The sequence below is a fragment of the Elaeis guineensis genome, chromosome 3 (assembly GCF_000442705.2).
Source record: "Elaeis guineensis isolate ETL-2024a chromosome 3, EG11, whole genome shotgun sequence".
NCBI lineage: Eukaryota > Viridiplantae > Streptophyta > Magnoliopsida > Arecales > Arecaceae > Elaeis > Elaeis guineensis.
This window is the reverse complement of record NC_025995.2, coordinates 128,310,494-128,332,816: the sequence shown is the minus strand read 5'-3', so window position 1 is coordinate 128,332,816 and position 22,323 is coordinate 128,310,494. Positions and strand designations below refer to the sequence as shown.

General features: G+C 39.7%; 1 protein-coding gene and 1 pseudogene across 1 annotated transcript; one reads left to right on the top strand and one right to left on the bottom strand.

Moving 5' to 3' along the window:
* Window positions 1–1,451: 1,451 nt before the first annotated feature.
* LOC140856166 (EG45-like domain containing protein) lies at window positions 1,452–2,324 on the bottom strand (annotated as a pseudogene).
* A 9,813-nt stretch (window positions 2,325–12,137) lies between these two features.
* On the top strand, window positions 12,138–21,941 carry LOC140856726 (ribosome biogenesis regulatory protein homolog). The gene is made up of 8 exons (XM_073254978.1): window positions 12,138–12,347; window positions 13,032–13,182; window positions 16,273–16,324; window positions 16,466–16,594; window positions 20,039–20,156; window positions 20,758–20,944; window positions 21,050–21,163; window positions 21,528–21,941. Exons 1-8 carry the CDS (start codon window positions 12,262–12,264, stop codon window positions 21,657–21,659), a joined length of 969 nt encoding a protein of 322 aa, XP_073111079.1. The 5' UTR covers window positions 12,138–12,261; the 3' UTR covers window positions 21,660–21,941.
* The last annotated feature ends 382 nt before the right edge of the window (window positions 21,942–22,323 follow it).

Here is a 22,323-nt window from a genome sequence, read left to right as displayed (position 1 = left end):
CTCGTTTAAAACTTGAAAACTGGATGCTTGATACATGTAATGTAGAATTCCTATACAAGGCACTCCAACAATTTTTTTTTTTAAAAAAAAGAAAAAGAAAAGGTACTATTTGAATGCACGTTAAACTGAGTTGAAGGATATGTTAAGTAAATCTCTAATTACGTAGGAAGAGATACCTTGTTGGAGAAATATTGATATTATCGGCAATGCAGCCATATTATCTGTCTTTTCCTCCTAGCACTAATGCTAAAATTAGATTAAGTGTTTATGTATGTAGTATATAATGTTGAATTCTAATTCATGAATTAAATTATTGAATGATTTCACCGATCCTAGTCTTCTAATTTATAATTTTTTGGAGCAAAATGGTGTTAAGCAATTTCATATAAAAGAAATCTAAAAGGAGAAGAAAGAAAGGAAAAAAGAAAAAAATGCTAATCTAATTGCTCTAGCTGAATCCTAATTTGATTTGGTCCTCATCTAAAACCCAAACAAATTGTACATAGATTGCATGGCCTATATTGACCTGTATTACCTATTGAGCAAGGATCCAATGTGATCCCCTGTGATACGCACAGCCCATGCTCGTACATGGCCATCTATCCTATAATGGATGTCATTTACTAGTGCACTATATCCTATGATGCTGCGCACTAATGACACAAGATCCACACTCTTACCTATTTTGCACCATTGAGGGCTGAACATGCCTCGATAATTGCCAAGTCATCCACCATGGAGATGGACAATTGTCGCTTATGCCAACAATCCACTATATCCAACACCTTGACACGACAATCTCTATTCCCTCGATAAACAATAGTCATCTATCTCTGTAGATTAACGATGTGGCAGCTGTATATCCAAATATATACAGTTATGCCAAATATGCACTATAAAAATTAGCCATAAAATATTATTTAGATTATTTAAATCTATATAAGTATTTAAAATTTTTTACGATGAATAATCGATGTGGGACTAAACACGTATCTGTAGGTATCCACGTATGTTTCTCCATTTAAACTCTGATGTTTTTGTTAGACCAATGATCCATATATATTCATGTGTCCATTTATAAACATCACGATTGGTTCGTGGTCAGTCCAAATGAATCCGTACTATAGTATTTCCTAGCATACATAGGTTATGGACTAGATCAGCTCTGATACCATTTATAACAACTTAGGATTTTATTCAAAAAGACTAATTGGAATGTATTATTTTGATTCTTTGATCCTTTATAAGTACTCGAGATATTTCATGTAAATAATCGATGTGAGACTAAATATGTAGTTGTATAAATTCTTATATCCTTCCACCAAATCTACGCATGCAGCATGTTCCTCAGTTTAGGGTGCCTTGTGTATATTGTGACCAAGCATACCATTTTTGGTAATTTCACTTTTCTGAAATTAAAAGGTACAAGTAAGATTTGTCACGCTGGGGCATTGGTAATTTTACTTCCTTTATATGCTTTATTTATGTACAGGTATTACAATCATTTTATCAGCGGACTATGGCCGCTTTTATGCACGATAAAGAAAAAGGATTTAGTTTCTTCGACATAACAATATATTTCCAGCGTTCCTTTAATTAAGGTTACATGCCACCGGCGATCTTGCAACTCTTCCTCGTTCAAATCCTGCGGAAACAAAAGAAAGGGGTTAGATAGGCGGCATGGATGGCCACGAATTTGGAGCAAGTGCGTTGTAAGCGAGTGGAGCACAAACTGAGTGTATTCAACGTTAATCTTTCCATCAGAATAGCGTGAAACAGCTCCGAAAGCTTCTCTGGACAGGAGGAGGTTGGCAGGGCACGGATTGCTCATCTGGCACTCATCCACCACCACCACCACGATGTTTCCATTCTTGCAAGGCCGATTGATTCCGCTCAGGCATCTCAATCTGTACGTCCTTCCACAGGCGGCACCGTTATCCCACAGGCCCCAGAGACCGCCGCAAACATGTTGCTCGGAGGGAACTGGCCCTGGCTGTAGCCGTCACACTTTGTGGCTACAGCAAAGAAAGAAGAAGAAGATTACATCATAAGCAGAGCTTGTCTGGATTGAAATTTATCTCCTGTGATTTATGCATGGGGTTTATATATATATCACAAAATTTGATTCAAGTTCGAAATAATCGGCAAATCACTCACGAGTATAAGGGGGCCCATAAGACATTGCGGTGCCAACGTCGCAGCGAACTTGGAATGCCTGGTAGAATAACTGCAAGCCGAGCAACGTTGCAATCACTGCAAGCCTCATGGGAGAGGGCAAGAAGACCATCTTACTTTCTTGCCTGAGTTGGCTTCAGAGGCACCTGTATCATGCTAATTTATAGACTCCACGAATTCGTACCCACGTGGAATAACTTCCTTCTAAGGAAGGAGCTCTCCTTGTTTTGAAGTGCACGTCCTACTCGAAATCTTAAATGGTTGCTTAAAATCAGTAGAAGCAACTTTATCTTTTTAGGCAAGGATTAGCCTCGTCCAAGCTATCGTGCAATAAGCTGGCCCATGCTTGGGAGGCTTGCCAAGTGGGTCGCGTGTAGAGAACCCTGCTAAATTATTGCTGACGGTGTAAGCATATCCGCTCAAGCAGTAAGCATGCATGATCCTTTACCACCAAGAAAATGCCGCAGGCACCATGATGGATCAAACATTTGATGCGTCGGCTGTTTCGTAAGGAACCATGAACCTGGCCGATAAAATATGCCACTAGAGTTCATTGCCCATTGGAAAATTTTTTGTGCACTGCCAGCGGTATAGAAAACCCGATGTAGAGGGTACCATTTTATATGATTGGTCCACGTAGCTTCTATTTCTCAACGCATATCAGTTCTATTTTTTCGTTTGAGAATTTTGAATGATGAAAATATCTCTACTCTTTGAAAAAATTATGACATGTTATATCTATATCATGACATCCTGCATGCAGAAAGTTATAATTTTGATGCAGGAAGTCATAATGTGCTACAGGATATCATAATTTTTTTCAAAGAGTAGAAATATTTTCGTCATTTAAAATTTTCAAACGAAAAAATGGAACTACAAACATTAAATGCACGTGGAAAAATAGTTGGATAAAAATGCCCCTTCTATATTATGACATCCTGTGGCATATTATGATATCCTGGATCATATTATGATATCCTACATGCAGGAAGTAATAATTTAACGTAGGATATTATAATATGCCACAAAATGTCATAATTTTTTGGACCATATTATGACGTCCTGCATGCAGAAAATCATAATATACCACAGGATGTCATAATTTTTTTCAAAGAGCAGAGATATTTTCGTTATTTAAAATTTTTAAACAAAAAAATAGAACTATAGATATTAAATACGCGTTGAAGCGGTGGCTATATGAACCAATTATACAAGTGGTATGCTCCACATCATATTTTCTACACCGCCAGTGGTGCACAAAGAATTTTTCTTGCCTATATTACTCAATCCTAGCCATAAATGGTGTGACTTGTATGCTGTTGAGAAAAATTTCATTTAGGCCCAAGATAAGGAGAGACTGGAGGCCCAGCATGTTATTAATTTAATCAGCCCACTGCCGGTGCCCAAAAGATTTTCGTTGACCACGCTGTCCCATGTATTTCATTAATTCTCGACCATACATCATCTACTATACGTGTGTTACGAGGATTGTCCTAGGTCATTTGAACTTGATAGAGGCGTTAATTACCCCTCTCCCTCTCGTCTCATCCTTTTATGGGAATCACAACAAGATAAAAGGAAGACATAGAACAGATACCCATAGTCAGGTCAACTTTTTAGCCCAAAGATGGCTTTCGGACTTCGGGCACCGATCCAAGAGATACCGTGGCTCAAGCTTCTTCTTCAAGGATCTTCGGCCGATCCTTACTCCTAATCATATGTCATGCTAGTGACTATATCAAAATATTTTGGGATGCCCGATTTCGATCCATGGATGCTCGCACCCCCTGCGCGTGTCTAACCCCATCTCGGCTGCCGACCTCGATTCCTGGATAAACGGACTTTCTACTTTGGCCACCTGGCTTCGTCCATCAACTGGAACTTCGACAGATGATCTCGGCTTGGATGGCTGATGCTTGCCTTGGTCGAGCTCTTAGCCATAGGCCCAGATGTGACATCCGGACATTGGGTCAAGAGGAGCCCCAGCTCTGGCATCTTCTGTGGAGGTCTTTGGCCGATCCTTATTCCTAATCGATCTCAGAGCCATTCATTATTGAAACTTATTATTTTGCTGAGATCGGCCTTCACCCGATCCCATTAGACCGTGTCACCCTGTGTGGAAACAAGCCACACCAGCATTCGACCCAGACTAGCGGATCTCGAACTTCGACCTTCGACCCCAACTCCAATATTCACACTAAGGTCGCCGCTTGCCGGCACATGATCAGCTTGAGGCCTATCTCCGTCGATCTATGGTTCGGCTACCACACCTGGTGGCATTCATCCGAAATCTTTATGCCACTATCAAGTCATGCCATTAAAGATAGCAGCTTGTCATGATGACTATAAAAGGCCTCTCCATGATTCAGTCATGTCATTCCATTTAATGATAAGAGTGGCTATGAACAAAGCCACGCCATTCTCTGGGCTTTAGTTGCCAATCCATGCAATTAATAAAAACGGCCCCCACTGGCTATGAGGTGACTTCACTCACCAACTCAAAAAATCAAGAGATGAGATGCGGTGCTCAAGAACATGATAGGGGGCAAAATAGTCTTTTACGATCTTCTCTCTCTAAGGCTTCCACTTTACCTATAAAAAGATAATTTGGGGATCCCAAATGGTATGCCTCTTCTCTCTCTCATAAGCGATCATTTTTTTTCATCTGTTGCAAAAAATCTGATTTGAACATTGGAGGATCTCCATCGGAATATAAGTCCGATCATAACTGATCTGTTGGAGGTTGTGCCGCTTCAATACTTTCGGCCTAGGACGGATTCCAACCGTAACATATGCCATCTTCTCCGATGGGCATTGCGAGCTATTGAAATCTAATATTTCTATGCAATCGTGATCGGAATTTTTTTTTCCTTATCCCTCAAAAGTGACGAGGGAGGGGGGGCCTCCCACGTTGTCATTATTGAAGCTAATTTGATTATGAATTTGAGGGGATAGATATGGACAGTGTGTAAGAGGCTGGCACACTGGTTACATGATCATGTGAATAAGATTTCCCACCTAACGCCTTACGTTGCGTAGGAAACAATGGATCTCAAGACATACAAACAAGGCTCCCTAGGAAGTTACTCGGCAACAACGCAGTCTTCGGCTCCTAGCACTTCAACTCGAAGAACAAGGAAGCAGCCTGTTCCGCTAATACTTTTAGGCGATTTTGCTTCAAAGTGAAAAGCCCGCTTATATCGTGACTGGTATTTTTGTACCATGTGTAGTGCGTTACATCGCTACCAATCAACTATGTCGACTTGCAAGTTCTTTCACATGATAGTAATCATTCTTCTCTTATTTTTGTGCAGTTATCTACCTTTCAATATCTTTTGGTGCAATTACCTGCTCTTTTATTATTTTTATTTGTTTATAGCAGAGGGACAAACAAAGAAAACAACAATCAGCAGCATTCATCATTATAGAAGGAAGATCAGTGCCCGCAGATAATGATCGAGAAGAGTAGCCAAAATATTGGTCATGAAGTTTGTTGGCTAATTTCTCTCTTAGGAAGTGAATGGCGTGGCTTGCTTGAAATTCGTCAACAAAAGTATCTTAAAACAATGTTGGGTAGTTGTAAGTGCAGTATCTTATTATGCACAAAAATCTCCAAACCCCGAGAAAAAATATTTGTGTGCTATAACGATTCATGATGACACGGTGCTTGTAATTTTGTTTTGTCATATCCAATAAAGGCAAATATAAATGTAATGGGACTTCGCCTGTCGGTGCCCTGATGTTACCTGCACAAAAGAATCAGGCGGTACACACCAAGCAAGACACACAAAAGATACAAGAAAAGGCAAGGCAACACTCTCTGATATGGTACTGTAAGAATAGTATTTTCATTAATAAAATCAAAGGAATACAAACCTATACAACCGCTACTTAAACTACAACTAGGAGCTCGGGAGGCAGGGGAGGCAACAATGGACACCACAAAAATCCGTAAGAAAATCGATCCACTGGATTGTTCTCACCCATCCTCTCAACACTATACAAGCAGGACATCCATCCAAATTTCATCCTGGGGGTTCCAAATGATCGAGCAGCATTGCATTTTTATGGCTTAACTTTAAAAATTCCGACATGATGAAAACACCCCAAAACCCATCCAAAACAAGAAAAAATGATGTGGCGATGGTTGTTCATGCTATCTAGTTATAAAGTATGTACAAGACTATGTCAGAGACTATTGCCAAGCAAAATACAAGGCAAAAGGGTCCTAACAGACTCCCCCACTTCCCCCACTTGATCAGGTCGATGTCTTCGCCGATGTGCTCTTTTTGTATGCTTCGACCCGATCCTCCTCGTGCTGTAGCGAATCCTCCGGTTTCCAACTGGCTTTTGACTCAGGAAGTCCTCTCCACTTCACCAAGTACTAGATCTCCTTCGCTCCACTGGGTAAAACTTGAACTCAGTCTGCCAGAATGATGTCGACCCCTCTCTCCAAGGAGGTAGAAGTAAGGGTTGGATGGTTTGACATGTTTCTCATAGGATCTATCTGGTTGGTATGGTACGACTTGAGGCAATTTTCATGAAATACAGGATGCACCTTGAACCATACGGGAAGTTGCACCTGATAGAATACATTTCCTACCCTTCCAATGATAGGGAATGGACCTTCATACATGCGAACTAGTCCTTTATGCACTTTGCGAAAGAACAGGAGTTGAGCTGGTTGGAGCTTGACCAACATCATATCACCTTGCTTGAAGTCCTGGGGTCTCCTTCTCTTATCAACCCACTTCTTCATCTTCTTAACAGCCTTCTTAAGGTATGTCCGTGCAATCTCCATATTGTGATGCCACTCCTTGGCCAGATGATATACAGATGGTCTGTTTCCTGTATACCCTACAACTACTATATGCGGAGTGGAGGATTGCTAACCAGTGATGATTTCGAAGGGGCTCTTGCCCGATGCAGAGCTCCGCTGCAAGTTGTAAGAGAATTGGGCTATGTCGAGCAACTTCACCCAATCTTTTTGGTTGGCACTCACAAAATGCCACAAGTATTGCTTGAGGAGAGTATTTATTCTTTCAGTCTGGCTATCAGTTTGGGGGTGAAGATTAGTGGAAAAATATAGCTTAGAACCAAGGAGTTTGAAGAGCTTGATCCAAAATTGCCCCAAGAACCTGAAATCTCTATCACTGACTATGTTTTGAGGAATGCCCCAATACTTCACCACATGCTTTAAGAAAAATCGAGCCACCTCCTCTGTTGAGCAAAGTAGGGGTGCTGGAATAAAGATATCATATTTGGATAATCGATCCACTACCATAAGGATCGATCCAAAATCTTCTACTCTTGGCAAACTCGAGATGAAGTCCATTGAGACGCTCTCCCAAGGCCGTTCGGGTATAGGTAGGGGTTCAAGAAGGCCACTAAGTTTACACTGTTCTACTTTATCCTGTTGGTAAATGAGACACGTCCGGACATATTCTACCACATCCTCCCCCATCTTTGGCCAATAGTATGTCCGCTCTAAGAGGGCAAGGGTTCGGTGCATTCCAGATGGCCAGTCCAAAAAGTACCATGATATTTTTGCAAAAGCTCTCTTCTAAGGTTGTCCATCCGAGGAACATACACTCGACACCCTTTTGTTAAGATAAATCCATCCTCGAACCAAACCCACCGTGTCTTCCCTTCTTCAATGAGCTGCTTTAGGATAATAGATGCAGGATCCTTCAGTAATCCTTCTCGAATCTTTGGTAAAAGGGTTGCTTGCACCTGGCTGACTCGACTTTGCTCATCCACCTTTAGAGCAACGAGCTCAGCCTCACGGCTTAAGGCATCGGCCACTTGATTCATATGCCTTGACTTATATTCCAAGGCCATGTCAAACTCTGCCAAGAGGTCTTGCCACCGAGATTGTTTGGGAGATAGCTTCTTCTATGTTTGGAAGTAGTTAAGGGCCACATTGTCTGTCCGAACAACAAATCGTGATCCAAGGAGATAATGCCTCCATACTCTTAGACAGTGGACCACCACTGTCATCTCTTTCTCATGGACAGTGTATCGCCTCTCGATGTCATTTAACTTTTGACTTTCAAAAGCCACCAGATGGCCCTTTTGAATTAGGACCCCTCCAATAGCATAATCTGAGGCATCAGTGTGGACTTCGAATGGCAATGTATGATCTAACAGCCGCAGCACCGGCTCCTCCATCACTACAGCTTTCAAGTCCTCAAAAGCTTCTTAACACCTTGAGGACCAATCCCACGATCGGTCCTTCCGTAATAACTCTATCAAGGGTGCGGCACGATGGGAATAACCTGTAATAAATTGCCTGCAGTAGTTGACAAGCTCTAAGAAAGATCATAGCTCCTTCACCTTGATAGGGGCCTGCCACTCTTGGATGGCATGAACTTTCTCCTGGTCCATGCATATCAGACTACCCCCAACATGATGGCCCAAGAATAGAATTTCTTTCTGGGCAAAGTAACATTTTTCTTTCTTCATATAAAGGGAGTTCTCCTGCAGGATCCTAAGGATAGTCCGCAAATGTTCCACATGTTCCTCTAGTATCCGACTATACACGACAATATTATCTAGGTATACCACCACAAACTTGTCGAGATAGTCATGGAATAGTTGGTTCATCAGTGTGCAAAATGTAGCTGGGGCGTTGGTTAATCCGAAGGACATCATCAGAAATTCGAATGCTCCATACCTTGTCATACAAGTGGTCTTGCCTTCATCTCCTTCTGCAATCTGGACTTGCCAGTATATAGATCAAAGATCTAACTTGAAAAAATATCGAGCTCCACCAAGCTGATTGAACAAGTCTCTACAATTAAAGGGATTGGATACTTATTCTTCACAGTCACCTTGTTCAGGGCCCAATAATCGATACACAATCGAAAGCTCCCATCTTGCTTCTTTTGGAAGAGAAATGGGGCTCCAAAGGGGCCTTTGAGCTGTAGATGAGCCCTCCCTTCAATAGCTCATCTAGTTGTTTTTGAAGTTCTGCAAACTCCAGTGGGGCCATTTGATAGGGCAAACGAGTTGGGCATTTTGCTTCAGGCTCCAATTCGATCTTGTGGTCCACTGCCCGCCTAGGCGGTAAAGTTTGAGGCAACTCGGGAGGCATCCAACCTCAAACTCCTATAGGACCTTCAAGACTCCAGGAGAGAAGGGACCCATATCCTTGGGTTTTATTTCCAGCTTTAAGGCAGCCACATATGTTAGTTCTCCCTTCTTTATTTCCCTTTTTAGTTGAAGAGAAGAGATTTGATGCATCCTTTCCAGAGTTTGCTGAGCAACAGGAACAATGTAGGGAAACTCATCTCCCATCATACACAAAGCATCTAGAAAGGACATTGGCACCATCCTAACAGTCTAAAGAAATTAGCCTTTCCACCCTAAGTTCCAACTCGAATAGGCACATCCCCTGCAAGCCCAACAATGGGCCGTGCTTTAGAGTTCACCGCCTTCATTCGACTAGAGTCCTTCTCCAACTTCAACCCAAGATGGGTAGCTTCACGATCGGCAATGAAGTTGTGGGTTGCCTCCGTGTCCACCGTCGCCCAAGTCACATGACCATTGAGCTCATGTAGTCACATGACCATTGAGCTCCGCTTGCACATACATGAGCTCACTGGTTCGTCGGTTGGATTGCTGATGAGTCTGGTGTGGCTTTAGTTGTTGTTATTGGTATGGCTTCGACTGCTGCTGTTGTGGCTTCTGCTGTTGCTGTTGCTTGAATAGCTTGGACTGCTCCCCCACTTGATCCTTGATGGTATTCAGCAACCTAAGGGCACCCATGCGAAGGCCCTCAACCTGCTCTTCATCATCGCTGCTATTGTCATCATGGCCGGTTGGATTTTTCTGCATACTAGCCTGTAATGCATTGAGAGCTTGTTTTTGGGGACACTTCTTCACCATGTGTGGCCCTTCACATAGAAAACACCCAGACTTTGGGGCCCTTGCTATCTCCAGCCCCTTCATCTTGGAGTCTTTCTTCTTCTCATTCATCACAGCCTTACCCTTTGATAACTTATGGTTTTTGGAGGTGTTCAGAGTGGGCTTCTTCCTTTGGTGGTCAGAGGAGAGGTAATCCGTCAGGCACTCGACTGCAGCTTGAGCAGATGCTAAGTCTGTGACACCTCTTTACTGTAACTCCTACTGGCCCATGGTTCAAGCCCTCCAAAAAGTAGAACAACTTATCTTTTTCAGACATGTCCCGAATGTCCAACATCAGTGTAGAGAACTGCTTGACATATTCCCGAACAGTCCCAGTTTGTTGGAGATGCCTTAAGTTTCATTGGGCAATGAACTCCATATTCTCTAGCAAAAACTGTGCCTTAATCTTTCTTTTCAAATCCTCCCAACTGGCAATGGTACACCACCCTGCTTGGATATCTTCATACTGAGTCCGCCACCATAATTTGGCATCCCCGATTAAGTACATTGTAGCCAAAATAATTTTGGTGTCTTTTGAGTTAGGCTGCACCATCCAAAAGTATTGCTCGATGTCAAATAAGAAGTTTCCTAACTCCTTTGCATCACGAGTCCCACCATAACTTCGAGGCTCTGGCACTCGCATTCGGCCTGACCCACTATCACCAGTGGTTGGAGTTGGTATGGCACTAACTACTCAGGTCAGGACTACAACTTTAGTAGCCAAGTCATTGAATTGCTCCCGCAGGTGCTGGACAGACTCTTGCATGTTGTCACTAAGGTTGTCCACTGTCTCGACAAGTTGCTCTTGATGCAACTCTAAGCTAGTCAAACGATCCCTCAATGAGAATAAGGGCACCAAGCTCTCCTTAATCTAGGCCAAATGGGTCTCCACTGTAAAGATCTGCTCTCTATGGCTTCGCGGTTTCTTGATGTTGGCCTATCCTTTCGCTGGGGCCGAGGTGGCAACCATTGCCTCCTCTTGCATCATCCCGTCCCATCTATGTTGCACAGGTGTCCTCGATCGAATCTGGCTCTGATGCTACTTTATCACGAACTTCACCTCTTGGTAGATCAAATCCGTGTGGCGCCCTGAAGTTATCTGCACAAAGGAACTAACCCATACGTACCAAGCAAGATGCACAAAAGATACAAAAAAGGTAAGGCAACACTCTCAGATATGGCACTGTAAGAACAGCATTTTCATTAATGAAATCAAAGGAATACAAACCTATATGATCGCTACTCAAATTATAACTAGCGGCTCAGGAGGCAGGGGAGGCAACAATGGACACTGCAAAAATCTGTAAGAAAATTTGTCCACTAGATTGTTCTCGTCTATCTTTTCAATACTATACAAGCAGAGTATCCATCCAAATTCCATCCTGGGATTCCAAATGATCGAGCAGCATTGTATTTTCATGGTTTGTTTTTGGAAGCTCCGATACGATGAAAATACTCTAAAATCTATGCAAAATAAAAAAAAATAGTATAGTAATGATTGTTTATGTTATTTAGTTATAAAGTATGTACAAAATTGTGTCAAAGATCGTTGAAATATAAGGCAAAAGAGTCCTGACAGCATGCTACAGAGGATTGATGTGTTTTTTTTTTTTTTTTTTTTTTTTTTTTTTTTTTTGATAAGAATCGGAGGTACCACTCCGCTTCTCCCACCCCATCCTCCAACAGCACGATCTGCCACCGCCTCTTCTCACGAGCCATCCGCAGACCAGCCCACCCATGCGAGAAATAATCACCGTTCACACGCACGCAACCGCCCAATCACGCTTTAAGATATGCGATCATCCTCGATCAAGCGGGATCACAATAAGCCGTGATCGGAGCGTCAGTCGCGTCACCGTTCACAAATCACAGCCTGGTGCGAGATCAGCTCAATTTCGAACCCCTCAGGCGTTGATCCGCTCCCTCTCGCACAGGGGTTGATCCGAGCCAACCCAATCCATCGAATCGAGCCCACTGCAGATTCGATTCCGGCTCGTTGGAAAAGAAGCCCTAAAAACCTCAGCTAGCGGCGTCTTGTTTGAGCCCCTCCTCTTCCGTCGCTACCCCCCCCCCTCCCCCCTCTTCGTTTCAGTCCTCGACTACGCCGGCACAGAGAAGACACAGAGAGAGAGAGAGAGAGAGAGAGAGAGAGAGAGGGAGGGAGGAGTGATAAGAGAGATGGGGACGGAGACATACCAAATCGATTTGGGAAACCTCATGGCTTTCGATCCATCGCATCATTTCCCATCCGTCCCCTCCGCCAGGTTTGTCCGTTCCTCTCCTTTCTTTTTTTTTCCTCCTCTCAAATTTCTGTCTTTCGAACTTTTTTTTTCTTTCTAAGGTCTGATATAATGTCTTGGTGCAATATTCTCGAACCAAAAACTGAGAAATTGCTGTACGGTTGGTTTATGAGACATCAAAAACCTTCCTAAGAACCTTGAAAGACATGATTTTAACCTATACTTATAGATTCTGGACTTAGTTTTCAGGGTTTGGGGCATTTTTTTCTTGTCCTTCCTCCTCCTCCTTTGGAAGAGCTAGTAATAATTAGGTTACTCTTAAACCCTCCCAAGACTTCTCTAGAGGCAAGATATTAACCTAGAGTGCTAAATGAGCCTTTATGACTGCTTCTGTGATTTCCCCGGGGCTTGGTCCCTATTTCCAAGCACATATACTCCACCAGTTTCAGAGGTGTCAGCTTTTGCCCTCTCAAAAGCCGATCTTTCTAACTATTTTTCACGATCTTTTCGAACATAATATTCTTGATTTCCTCTATATATTCATTTAAATTCGTTTCTTCTGCGTATAGTTGTCACAAATAATTGTTTTCTCAATGGATTTTTGGATTCGCCCAAAACCCTTCCTCGGGTTTTAAGCAGCATGAGGTAAACTTAAATAAAGAGCACTTCTGATTTTCTGAATTTATTGTTCTTTGCATTATATTTCAGGGAAGACCTGGTAAAGGAGTGCCTGCACAAAGGGACAGAGCTGGTACAAGAAATTGCTAATGCTCTCTTTAGCTTGCCGTCCACTGAAGATTCTGATGGTCCCATCGTTCACCTGCCACAGCCCAGCACCAGGCTTCCTAGAGAGAAGCATGTAAGCTTTGATCTGATGGTTCATTTGAACTACTTTCTTCTTCATATTCTTTTTAAGTATGTTATCTGGCAAATTTAATTGTCGTTTCGTTAAATTGTGTTTGGACCAAATCCTACAGCACTGGCTTTGTTTATTGTTTACAGCTACTTACCATTTTTTTCTGTGTCTGTGTGTCTTTGTATTTCACTTTGTACTTGATATGCAAATGATATGCATAAAATTCGCATCATCATTTTGATAAGCAGTGTGCTTTGTTTTAAGAGGAAAAAAAATAGGTCTTGAAGCCATATATTTGGAAAATATCATTTAGCTGAACCATGGGTACTGCATTATAGATGTAAAAGATATTATGAAGCAAGCATTCATGTCATATATTTTTGGCCGCTTTGTGGATTCTACATCAACAATACTTCTTAGTCAGCCCATCTTCTCCATGATAGATCTTTTCAAATAAATTTTCTTTCATAGCTTTCTTCCTTGGATACCATTACACCGCTATAAATTCAAGTATAATACTGAATATGGTATGGGTATCCTATAAAACACATTAACCTACCAATGTAAAAGCTTTGAAATTTCTGTGCAATTGGGTAATATTGATGCTTTAATTTGTTGTATGCTCTCTGCAAATTTTTCTCATAAGTTGATTATGCAATTTAATTATACTTTAATGTTGGTAATCTGTGTCAAGTGTCTAATATTAAGGTACTCTAGTGAAAGGGTGTGCAAAAAAACCTACCAAATTGCAAACTTGATCTGAACCGGCCTTTATGGTTCAATTTATGTTTTTTTTTTTTAAAAAAAAATTCAGTTTGGTGTTGGTTTGAGAAAAGTTAAAACCAAAAAAATTTGGTTTGGTTTTGTTTGAGCTTCTAAATAACCAATCCGACCCGTTATAAAACCAGCCCAAGCTTCTTCCATATAAAACCTGCCCATGCTTTAAAAAAAAGACCACGTCCTCTCTCTCTCTCGCCCTCACCCTCGCCCACGCATCCTTCCTTTCTCTTGCCCATGTGTCCTCTTCTTTGCATCCCCTACTCTCTCTTGCTTCATTGAGATGGGTTTTCAAACCCTAGCCCACCCAACCCTCCACCGAGTCCTTGTGAAGAACTCGCCTCTCCTCGCGGCCTTCCTCCACCTCCCCCATCAGGAGATCCATCTAGCTTGAGGTAGCGGAAGGAGCCATGACTTGATTGATACCAGTAGCTTTTGATCTTTGAGCTTAGATCTCATGGGGGTTCCACACAATTCTTGTAAATTTTGGAGTTTTCTTTGGTTTCTTGGCTCCAAAGCATGGGATTTGTGGTGTTTCCTCTTCAATTTCCGCCACCAAGGAATGCTATATGGATAATGGCATTGTTGGGCTCCGAACACCAGCAAGAGTCTTTTGTATTTCGAGCAACTTCCCATCTTGGTGACCTCTTATTGGAGCAATCGTGAATCTTGTGTGAGTTTTTTTTTTTTTTTTTTTTTAATTTTGTTGTTGTGTTCTGATTTTCTTTTGTTAGGGTTCTTGTTTGATTACTTACTTTACCTTGGGAAAGACACCTTGCCTGCCTCCTCCTCCTCCACCACCTTCCTTCTCTCTCAAGTGGGAAAAATGGCTATTTGTAAATGGCAAGGCTATCTTGGTCCTCTTAGATGGTCTCCGTTGTTTTTGGGAAGGAAATCATTTGCAGGTGTTTTGATCTAGTTGCAGAGATTGGTTAATATAAGCTTCCTATTCCTCTTTCTCTTCTCTGCTTTCCTAATTCCTTCTTTTTTATGGGCCTTGTCAAATGGAAGCTGGATAAGACTGCCCTTCCCATATTCAAATGGGCCTTGTGAGATAGAAACTCCCGTTCAGCCTGTCCCATTTATCCTAAGTATATTTGACAGAAGCCCGTTTATCCAGCACAACCCGATAAACTGAATCGAACCAAACCACATTTTTCAGCTCGCTTTGAACCAGTTTTTTAAGGTGGTCGGTTCAGTTTTGGTTTTGATTTTATAAAATTGATTTAAATCGGTTTGGTTTCAAAATAGCCCTAAACTGACCCGACCTGAATCGTGCACACCCCTACTCTAGTGTCATCACTAAATCTTCTTTGATTTCAGCATCTCTATCTTCACCCTTTAACTTGCACCATGGACCTCTCTCCCCACCAGGTTCATCCAGCCCTACTTTGACAAGCAGTTGTTAGTAATGGTAATTAGATGCTTGTTAATCATTATCTGTTTAAGTAAATTGAAAAAGAATTTAATGGGTTCAAGGAGAAGCTATATTAAGAAATCAGAACTCAGACCCTCTAGTTTTTGTTGATAGATTTGTCATTCTATCTTCTTGTATGGCATATACCATTCAAATTTTGTTATCTCAAGCATCATATTGGCTATTTCTGTTTTCTAAAAAGGCTGTGTGCTGCAAATGTCATCCTATTTAGTATTTCAGGATGCTTGTGTCCCAATAAACATACTTATGATTTTCACATGATTATTTTTAAAATAAAGGACAAGGGAATTTAATCCATAATCACATTTTGGGCCCAAATTGTTTGGTTAGAAACCCTTGACTATTATCTCTAGCAGCAATTTTGTGAGGATTGTCCTCCCAGTCTTCTGCCTTTGAATTGACTTTGCTTCAAATTGATCAATTCAATTTTCATTTATGATAACAGCAATTATGGCTGATGCCTGGTCCAAGTTGATTAAACTGATGCCTGGTCCAAGTTGATTAAACTAAGTCCCTCTTGAAATTTAGTACTTTCAGTTATTTAGTCAAGTTTACCATGGATCCTTCTATTAGAGGATGACATGAATTTGTCTTCATTACTGCATGTGATAGTTGGGCAGCTATGAAGAATGACCTTATGTGATATTAGAGATACCTAGCTGGTTAATAGTGTAAAAGAGCTCCATGATATATCCATGACTGACAAATGTCTTGATTACATTTGGTTGCAGGCAGATTGAATCCCCATTTAAAGTGAATTGAATATTGGTGCCTTTTCAATTTTGCACCTTTATGCAGTATTTTGCAATTCAGAACTCTTTTTATTATTCACTTGCATGAGAGTGTACAACACTAATTAAACTGCATTGCTTTCTCAGCTTCCAAAGCCTAAGCCTCCCACAAAATGGGAACTGTTTGCCAAAGCGAAAGGTTAGTCTTCCTGTATGTTTAATGTTCTGTGATGGGGTTGAGTGCTAATGAAATGCTTTCTCAGCCCCCTTCCTCAGGGGAGAAATTCTTTCTGTTGTCTGCTTCAACATGCTTGATGATATTGCTTAAATGATATTACAGGTATAAAGAAGCGCAAAAAAGACAAGCGCGTATTTGACGAACAAACGGGTACTTGGAAGCGGCGATATGGCTATGATCGTGTGAATGATGACAATGATGTCCCAATAATTGAGGCCAAATTGACAGATGGTAATGGTTTATCTTTTTAAATCTTCTTTACAGATTCATAATGAACATTTGACATTTCATAATAGAATTTTCAATTAGCAAAAGAAAAGCAGCCATCATGCAGACAGTTAATTTGATTGATGTTTTGAAGAAGAAAAAAGAAACAGAGATTGACTCATCATGCTGATTGGCAAAATAGGAGAGAAACAATTGGCAATGAGATGATTATGTTAGAAATAGCAGTTTTGTACAACTTATCTATTAAACTCTACATGTCAGTTGTGTTCTTTGCAATGCTATCCAACCTCATTGTAGGATGATCATTGATATTGCAGGGATAGTACTCTATTGCAGCTGTCTTCTTGTTTAGGAGATCCATATGATTTTGCATAATAAAATGAAAATATTGCGAAAGTCTCCTGCACTATTGAAATTTGAATCTATGCATCTATAGCAACCTAACTTGTAGTCTTGTACTGAGTTGTGAATGACAATAAGCTGATCCTTTGTTCGAAAATGATGAGTATGCGTCTTTTAAATACACAACTTTTGAATCGCAGGAGATGTTTTGAGGCTCTATCACGGTTGCTATCTTGTCTATCTATAATACTTTTAGATGAACAATATAGTATTTAGAGTGTACTGGGTCATAATAAATTTCTAAAAGTAACAAGCAAATTGTATAATTTGTTAAACATTGCTATTGAGAAATATATGTTTAATGCTGTCATCATGCAATATAGGAGCTATGTTTTTTTTTTTCCTTTTTTTTTTGATGAAAGGGAATGTAAGTGCCGTTTGACATGTTTTGAATGCAATTATAGGTTGAATTTCTATTGTTTGCTGTCAAAAAATGGCACAAATAATCCTGGTTCTTATTCAGAATATTGTTTGTCTGAAATTTAGTTGATTAAATAAAACTGGTTTCTTTTACTTAGGCTTAAAGCTCATCTGACTATGTTTCTCCAACTAAATCACCGTTACCATAATCTCTTTCTTTATTTTACTAAATGCAGGACCATTCTCATATCACATCTTGGATCATTGTGGTGATATCTGTTCTTTTGCGTTGTGTCACTCATCCTTTACCATTGATAGGATTGATTGACCTGTAGAATTCACAACTCAAAATATTCTCGCAAATGTCCCCAACTTAGATTGACATCAGTAATATCAAAAATGCCTCTTCACTGTCATTTAATTTTCAAATCCTCTTAACAAACCCCAATCGATTTGTTTTCTTGTGTTAAAGTGATGGCCTATTCACAGTTCAAAATATTCAGGCAACTGTCCTAACTCGGATTGACATTAGTAATATCAAAAATACCTGTTCATTGGCATTTAATTTGCAAAACCTCTAAATAAACACAAATCAATTTGTTTTTCCTGGGTTAAAGTGAGGCCTCCTTTGCAAGAACTTTACCGTACTCATCAACTCCAAGCTGCAATCTGAATCTTTTTATTAACATTCGTTCTAAACCAAATATAAAATCATGGATAAGTGCAAGGTCGGGGGTAGGTTGAAGTTGCAACAAAGTGGCATCTCTGCTATGTTGTGGAAGTGGTGATTTCCTGCTTAGGATGGGATTGTGAAAGCATCATTGTTTTTGAGTTGAGAAAGATTGGTTTGACGGATCAGGAGTAGCCTACCTGTAACATTGAAATTCAATCCAACAAGGTTGAATATGTCTGAGTACTTCTCTCATTTGTATAGAAAAATACAATTTGATTACTTACGCTTTGAATTTGGTTTCAACATACATGGATTGTGCTTTTAGATTAGATATTACCTGCAACTGCTGCATTAATACAACTAAGTGGGGAAATGATTGAGGATTTCTACATAGACAGAATTTATTCCTTATGAAGCACCATATTTTTGGTTAAAGAAGTGATTTTTCTGATCAAACAATTAGTGCAATCTGGTGTCAACTTATTGTGCTGCTTGGTAGCTTCTGTGTTGTTTGAAACTCACTCCTTCATAAATGTGCTTAAAGCCTGTTGATCTATCCTATCATATGGTTCTATGAGTTAGAACAAGTTGGAAAATGTCTAGCTTATTAGAGCTTTATGGTTTATCAATAATTAAGAACTAGCTTGCAAATAATGTTTTTGAAGGGAATATTTGTTTGTTATTTCTGATCAATCTATTTTTAATAACACAATCATTTTTATGTTAGAAATGATTTGGTAAAAGCTTTGAACTTCATTACTTGACTGATATGCTTGCAGAGATCAGCTTATATAACTTCTCTGCACCTCATTTATCATGAAACAATTTTTAGCCAACTAGATTATAAAGATAAATACAAATATTATGCTTCTTTCAATTGGTGGGATATGTCTTGCTTTTTCTATTTAGTCATTAGTTGACCGAGATGCTAGCAGGGATCAGCTTATATAACTTCTCTCCACCTCTTTTATCATAAAACAGTTTGTAGCCAACTAAATTATAAAGATAAATACAACTATGTTGCTTCTTTCAATTGGTGGGATATGTCTTGCCTTTTTTATTTAGTAAAAAATTTATACTTGATGAACCTGCCTTTTTTAAATTTGCACTAAGCAATCGAAAATGGATGTGCTAAAACATTTTTTTTTTTTAAGATTTAATTTGGCAATAGAACGGATGGGCAAATGGATTATATTAGTCAGTAATAATTTATTTTAGCTTACTGTAAGCTTAAACCAGTCAAAGCATATAACCTTGCATCAGTACCTGTCCATGTCCAGGAGCCATTCTTAGAGTTACGACACCATCATCACACCCCTCTTGTCAGTCTGATATTCTATGATTGTTAATCATTAAGCCCTGAGATACCTATTTTTTCTTGCCTGTTTACTCCTTTTTATATATAATGTACTCCGTAAATCATGTGTTCATTTTAGGCTCAGCCGAAAATATAGTACTGCCTTGTAGACCATAGAGAGATTACTTGGAGTTGTCAACCTTGCCTGAAAGGCTGCAGTGCCTTGTATTTTGATTGTTTCTGGGACATGATCATGGCCATTCAAAGTTACAGTCCCATAATCTCAATGAGCAAGACTATACTATCAGTAATGTTGGGAAGTTGCGTGTCACAGAATATTGTGGACCTTGGATCATGTAGGCTGTCATTGTAGATTTGTAGTTGAGTTTTTTTTTTCCAATTATTGGTAAATAATCTAGTGTAATCATTGGTGATTATTAACTGAAGTTATTTTTGGTTTCTATGAAAGCAATATTTTGAAGCTTTTTAATTCCATGATAATTCTTATCATGTATTTTTCTAAAGTAATTTAAGCTTGTGACTGTGTCTCTTAAATAGTATTTTTTGTGCTTTCTTGTATGTAGTTGACTATCTAGGAGAGTGCATGTAATGGTTGACAATTAAATTTTCTGTACGTATGGTAGATTGGTGTTCCTTGTAATTTTGGATAATTATATAGTTTAGTTGTTCTATATGGATAATTCTGTTCTTACAGAGCCAGGGGAGGATCCTTTTGCCAAAAGGAAGGCTGAGAGGAAGAAACGAGTTGAGAAGCAAGAAAAGAACCGGCTGGAGAATCTAAAGCAGGCCATGAAAGCTGGTGCCTTGCCAAGGTTGTTTTCTGTTTTCTATCTTCTGTCGATACTTATTCTTCACCTTTTTTAGTTATGAAGTTTAAAGTATTTAGATTTCCTGCCATCACCCTATCTTTGCCCTCTGGGTACTATATCATCTGTAAAGAGCTTACTGATTTATCTGTATATATTTGTGCCACGGTTCTGGCAATGCCCCCTCATCAAGTTACTTCTGTGTGGGAAATACGTATGCTTTCGCTATAGCTAACATGCCTATCTTCTCTCAAGCCTCTTGCTCTTTGTCGTTTACTGGTTTCACTTAGTGTTGTAAGATAATCACTTGAGTATTATTAGATATTATACTTTCTGAATGCCGAGTATTCAATTTGTCTATTTGCCCTCCAGGGTATTGGATGGCGATTTATCTGCAACATTATTGCTGCATTTAAGGATCAATAAGCTGTGGTGGCTAGTAGCTTATTGTGCTTCTTATACTTAATTGTGTTGTCATGCGTACCCTTTATTTTTGCTCATGTACTGTTAAACTTGTATGATAAATTATCTATTTACATAGCACCCGATTGGCTGTCTTTTCGATGTTAGACTTTAATCTTATCTATAGTTGAACTTTCCAATGCAGTCATGTACAACTGGCTGCAACAGCATTGCCCGTCACGGGAAGCCAGAAAGAAGCTCCAAAGAAAGCTAGTAAAGAGGAGCTTGAAAATGTAGCTGGGATGGCAGCAACTGCAACGGCAAGTGGTGGGAAATTCGACAAAAAGCTGCCAGGCGAGAAAGCTCCCAAGCATACTGGGAAGTATCGAAAGGTTTGTACGCAAAATACAAACTCTATGTTGTATCTGCTTAATCATGCCTTTTGTTGGGACCTAAGATGAAGATGGTGTTTTTTCGATTGCTTTTCTTCGGTCTAGTTCCTCCCTGTGGTAGAAGGAAAAGGAATGGGCAACCAAGAAAGGCAGCAAACGGAGAAAATTCTTAACCAGCTGATGGCTAAAAGCTCTCATGACATACTTGATGTCAACAAGGTAACATTTGTAATTCGCACATTGGAACCTAGGTGCTTATCGTTTGCCTGTGAATTTTACCAGACAGATATTTAAAAAAAGTTTTGCAAAAAATCAGAAATCTGTTTTCATGAACTTGCTTTTTCAGGTTTTGACTTGTCAGTGTGGACAAACAGGTTTTATGGAAAACAACCAAACAATCAATTTTGTACAGCTGTTTCAATAAAACTTGTTAAACTAACTATCTGTTAATGTTTGTGGTTGTACTCACTTTCCGCTTTTGCCTTAAATTATTTCTTCTTCTTTATGCAACCTCATGCTGAAAAAAAGAGAGAGAAAAAGAAAAAGAAAAGAGTGTCATTTGGCTTGAGTTAATTGTGAACAGGCAGTTACGATGTTCAATGTGAAGAAAGAGAAGCAACGGAAGAAGGAAAAGGATCGGGAGGCATTTTCTACATCAACTAAATTGAAACCGAAAAATAAATCTCTCAAAAAGTCATCAAAGAAGAAAAAATAGATAGTGGTGCTGTTGTATGAAGCTTAGCTTGGTTATCAAGGCTTCATGAGGAGCTTTAGGTTTTCAGAATGTTCCGATACCCTTGCTAAGCAATGTCATGTTCTTTTTCTGCGTCTTTATCAAGAAAATTAGATTAGTTTCCTGTTCTCCGGAATGCGGTTAATGCATGGTTTTCTTTTTGATGATTGTCACACAGCTTGTATATTTAACTTCTGGTATTAATCTACAAGACACCTGAAGGTAGGATTATTCTATCCTTAAAATACTGCTCAGACTTATAAATTCTTGGTCTCTGCTTTGCATTATTATATATGCTATCTGATGATTTCATCTAAAATGATCATGTATAAGCGTCTTTTGTGTGTGTATCATGCGGCTGAAATCCTGGTCTCTACTTTGTATGTGTGTCTAAGTTTTAGCTTCCAAGATTAGCTCAGTCCAGGAGACAAATCCGACGTTATTTGATCACATTTGTTACGGTGAATCAATGGGCTGAATGATGGCGGGAACTGCTGATCATCAAAATATTTTGATCATCAAAAATTCTGTGCATCGTGAGCAGTGTAGAAAATCTGATATTGAGCATACTATTTTGTTTGATTAATTCACATAGTCATCTTTTTTTTTAATATATATTCAATATCTGTAGATCGATTTTTTTATT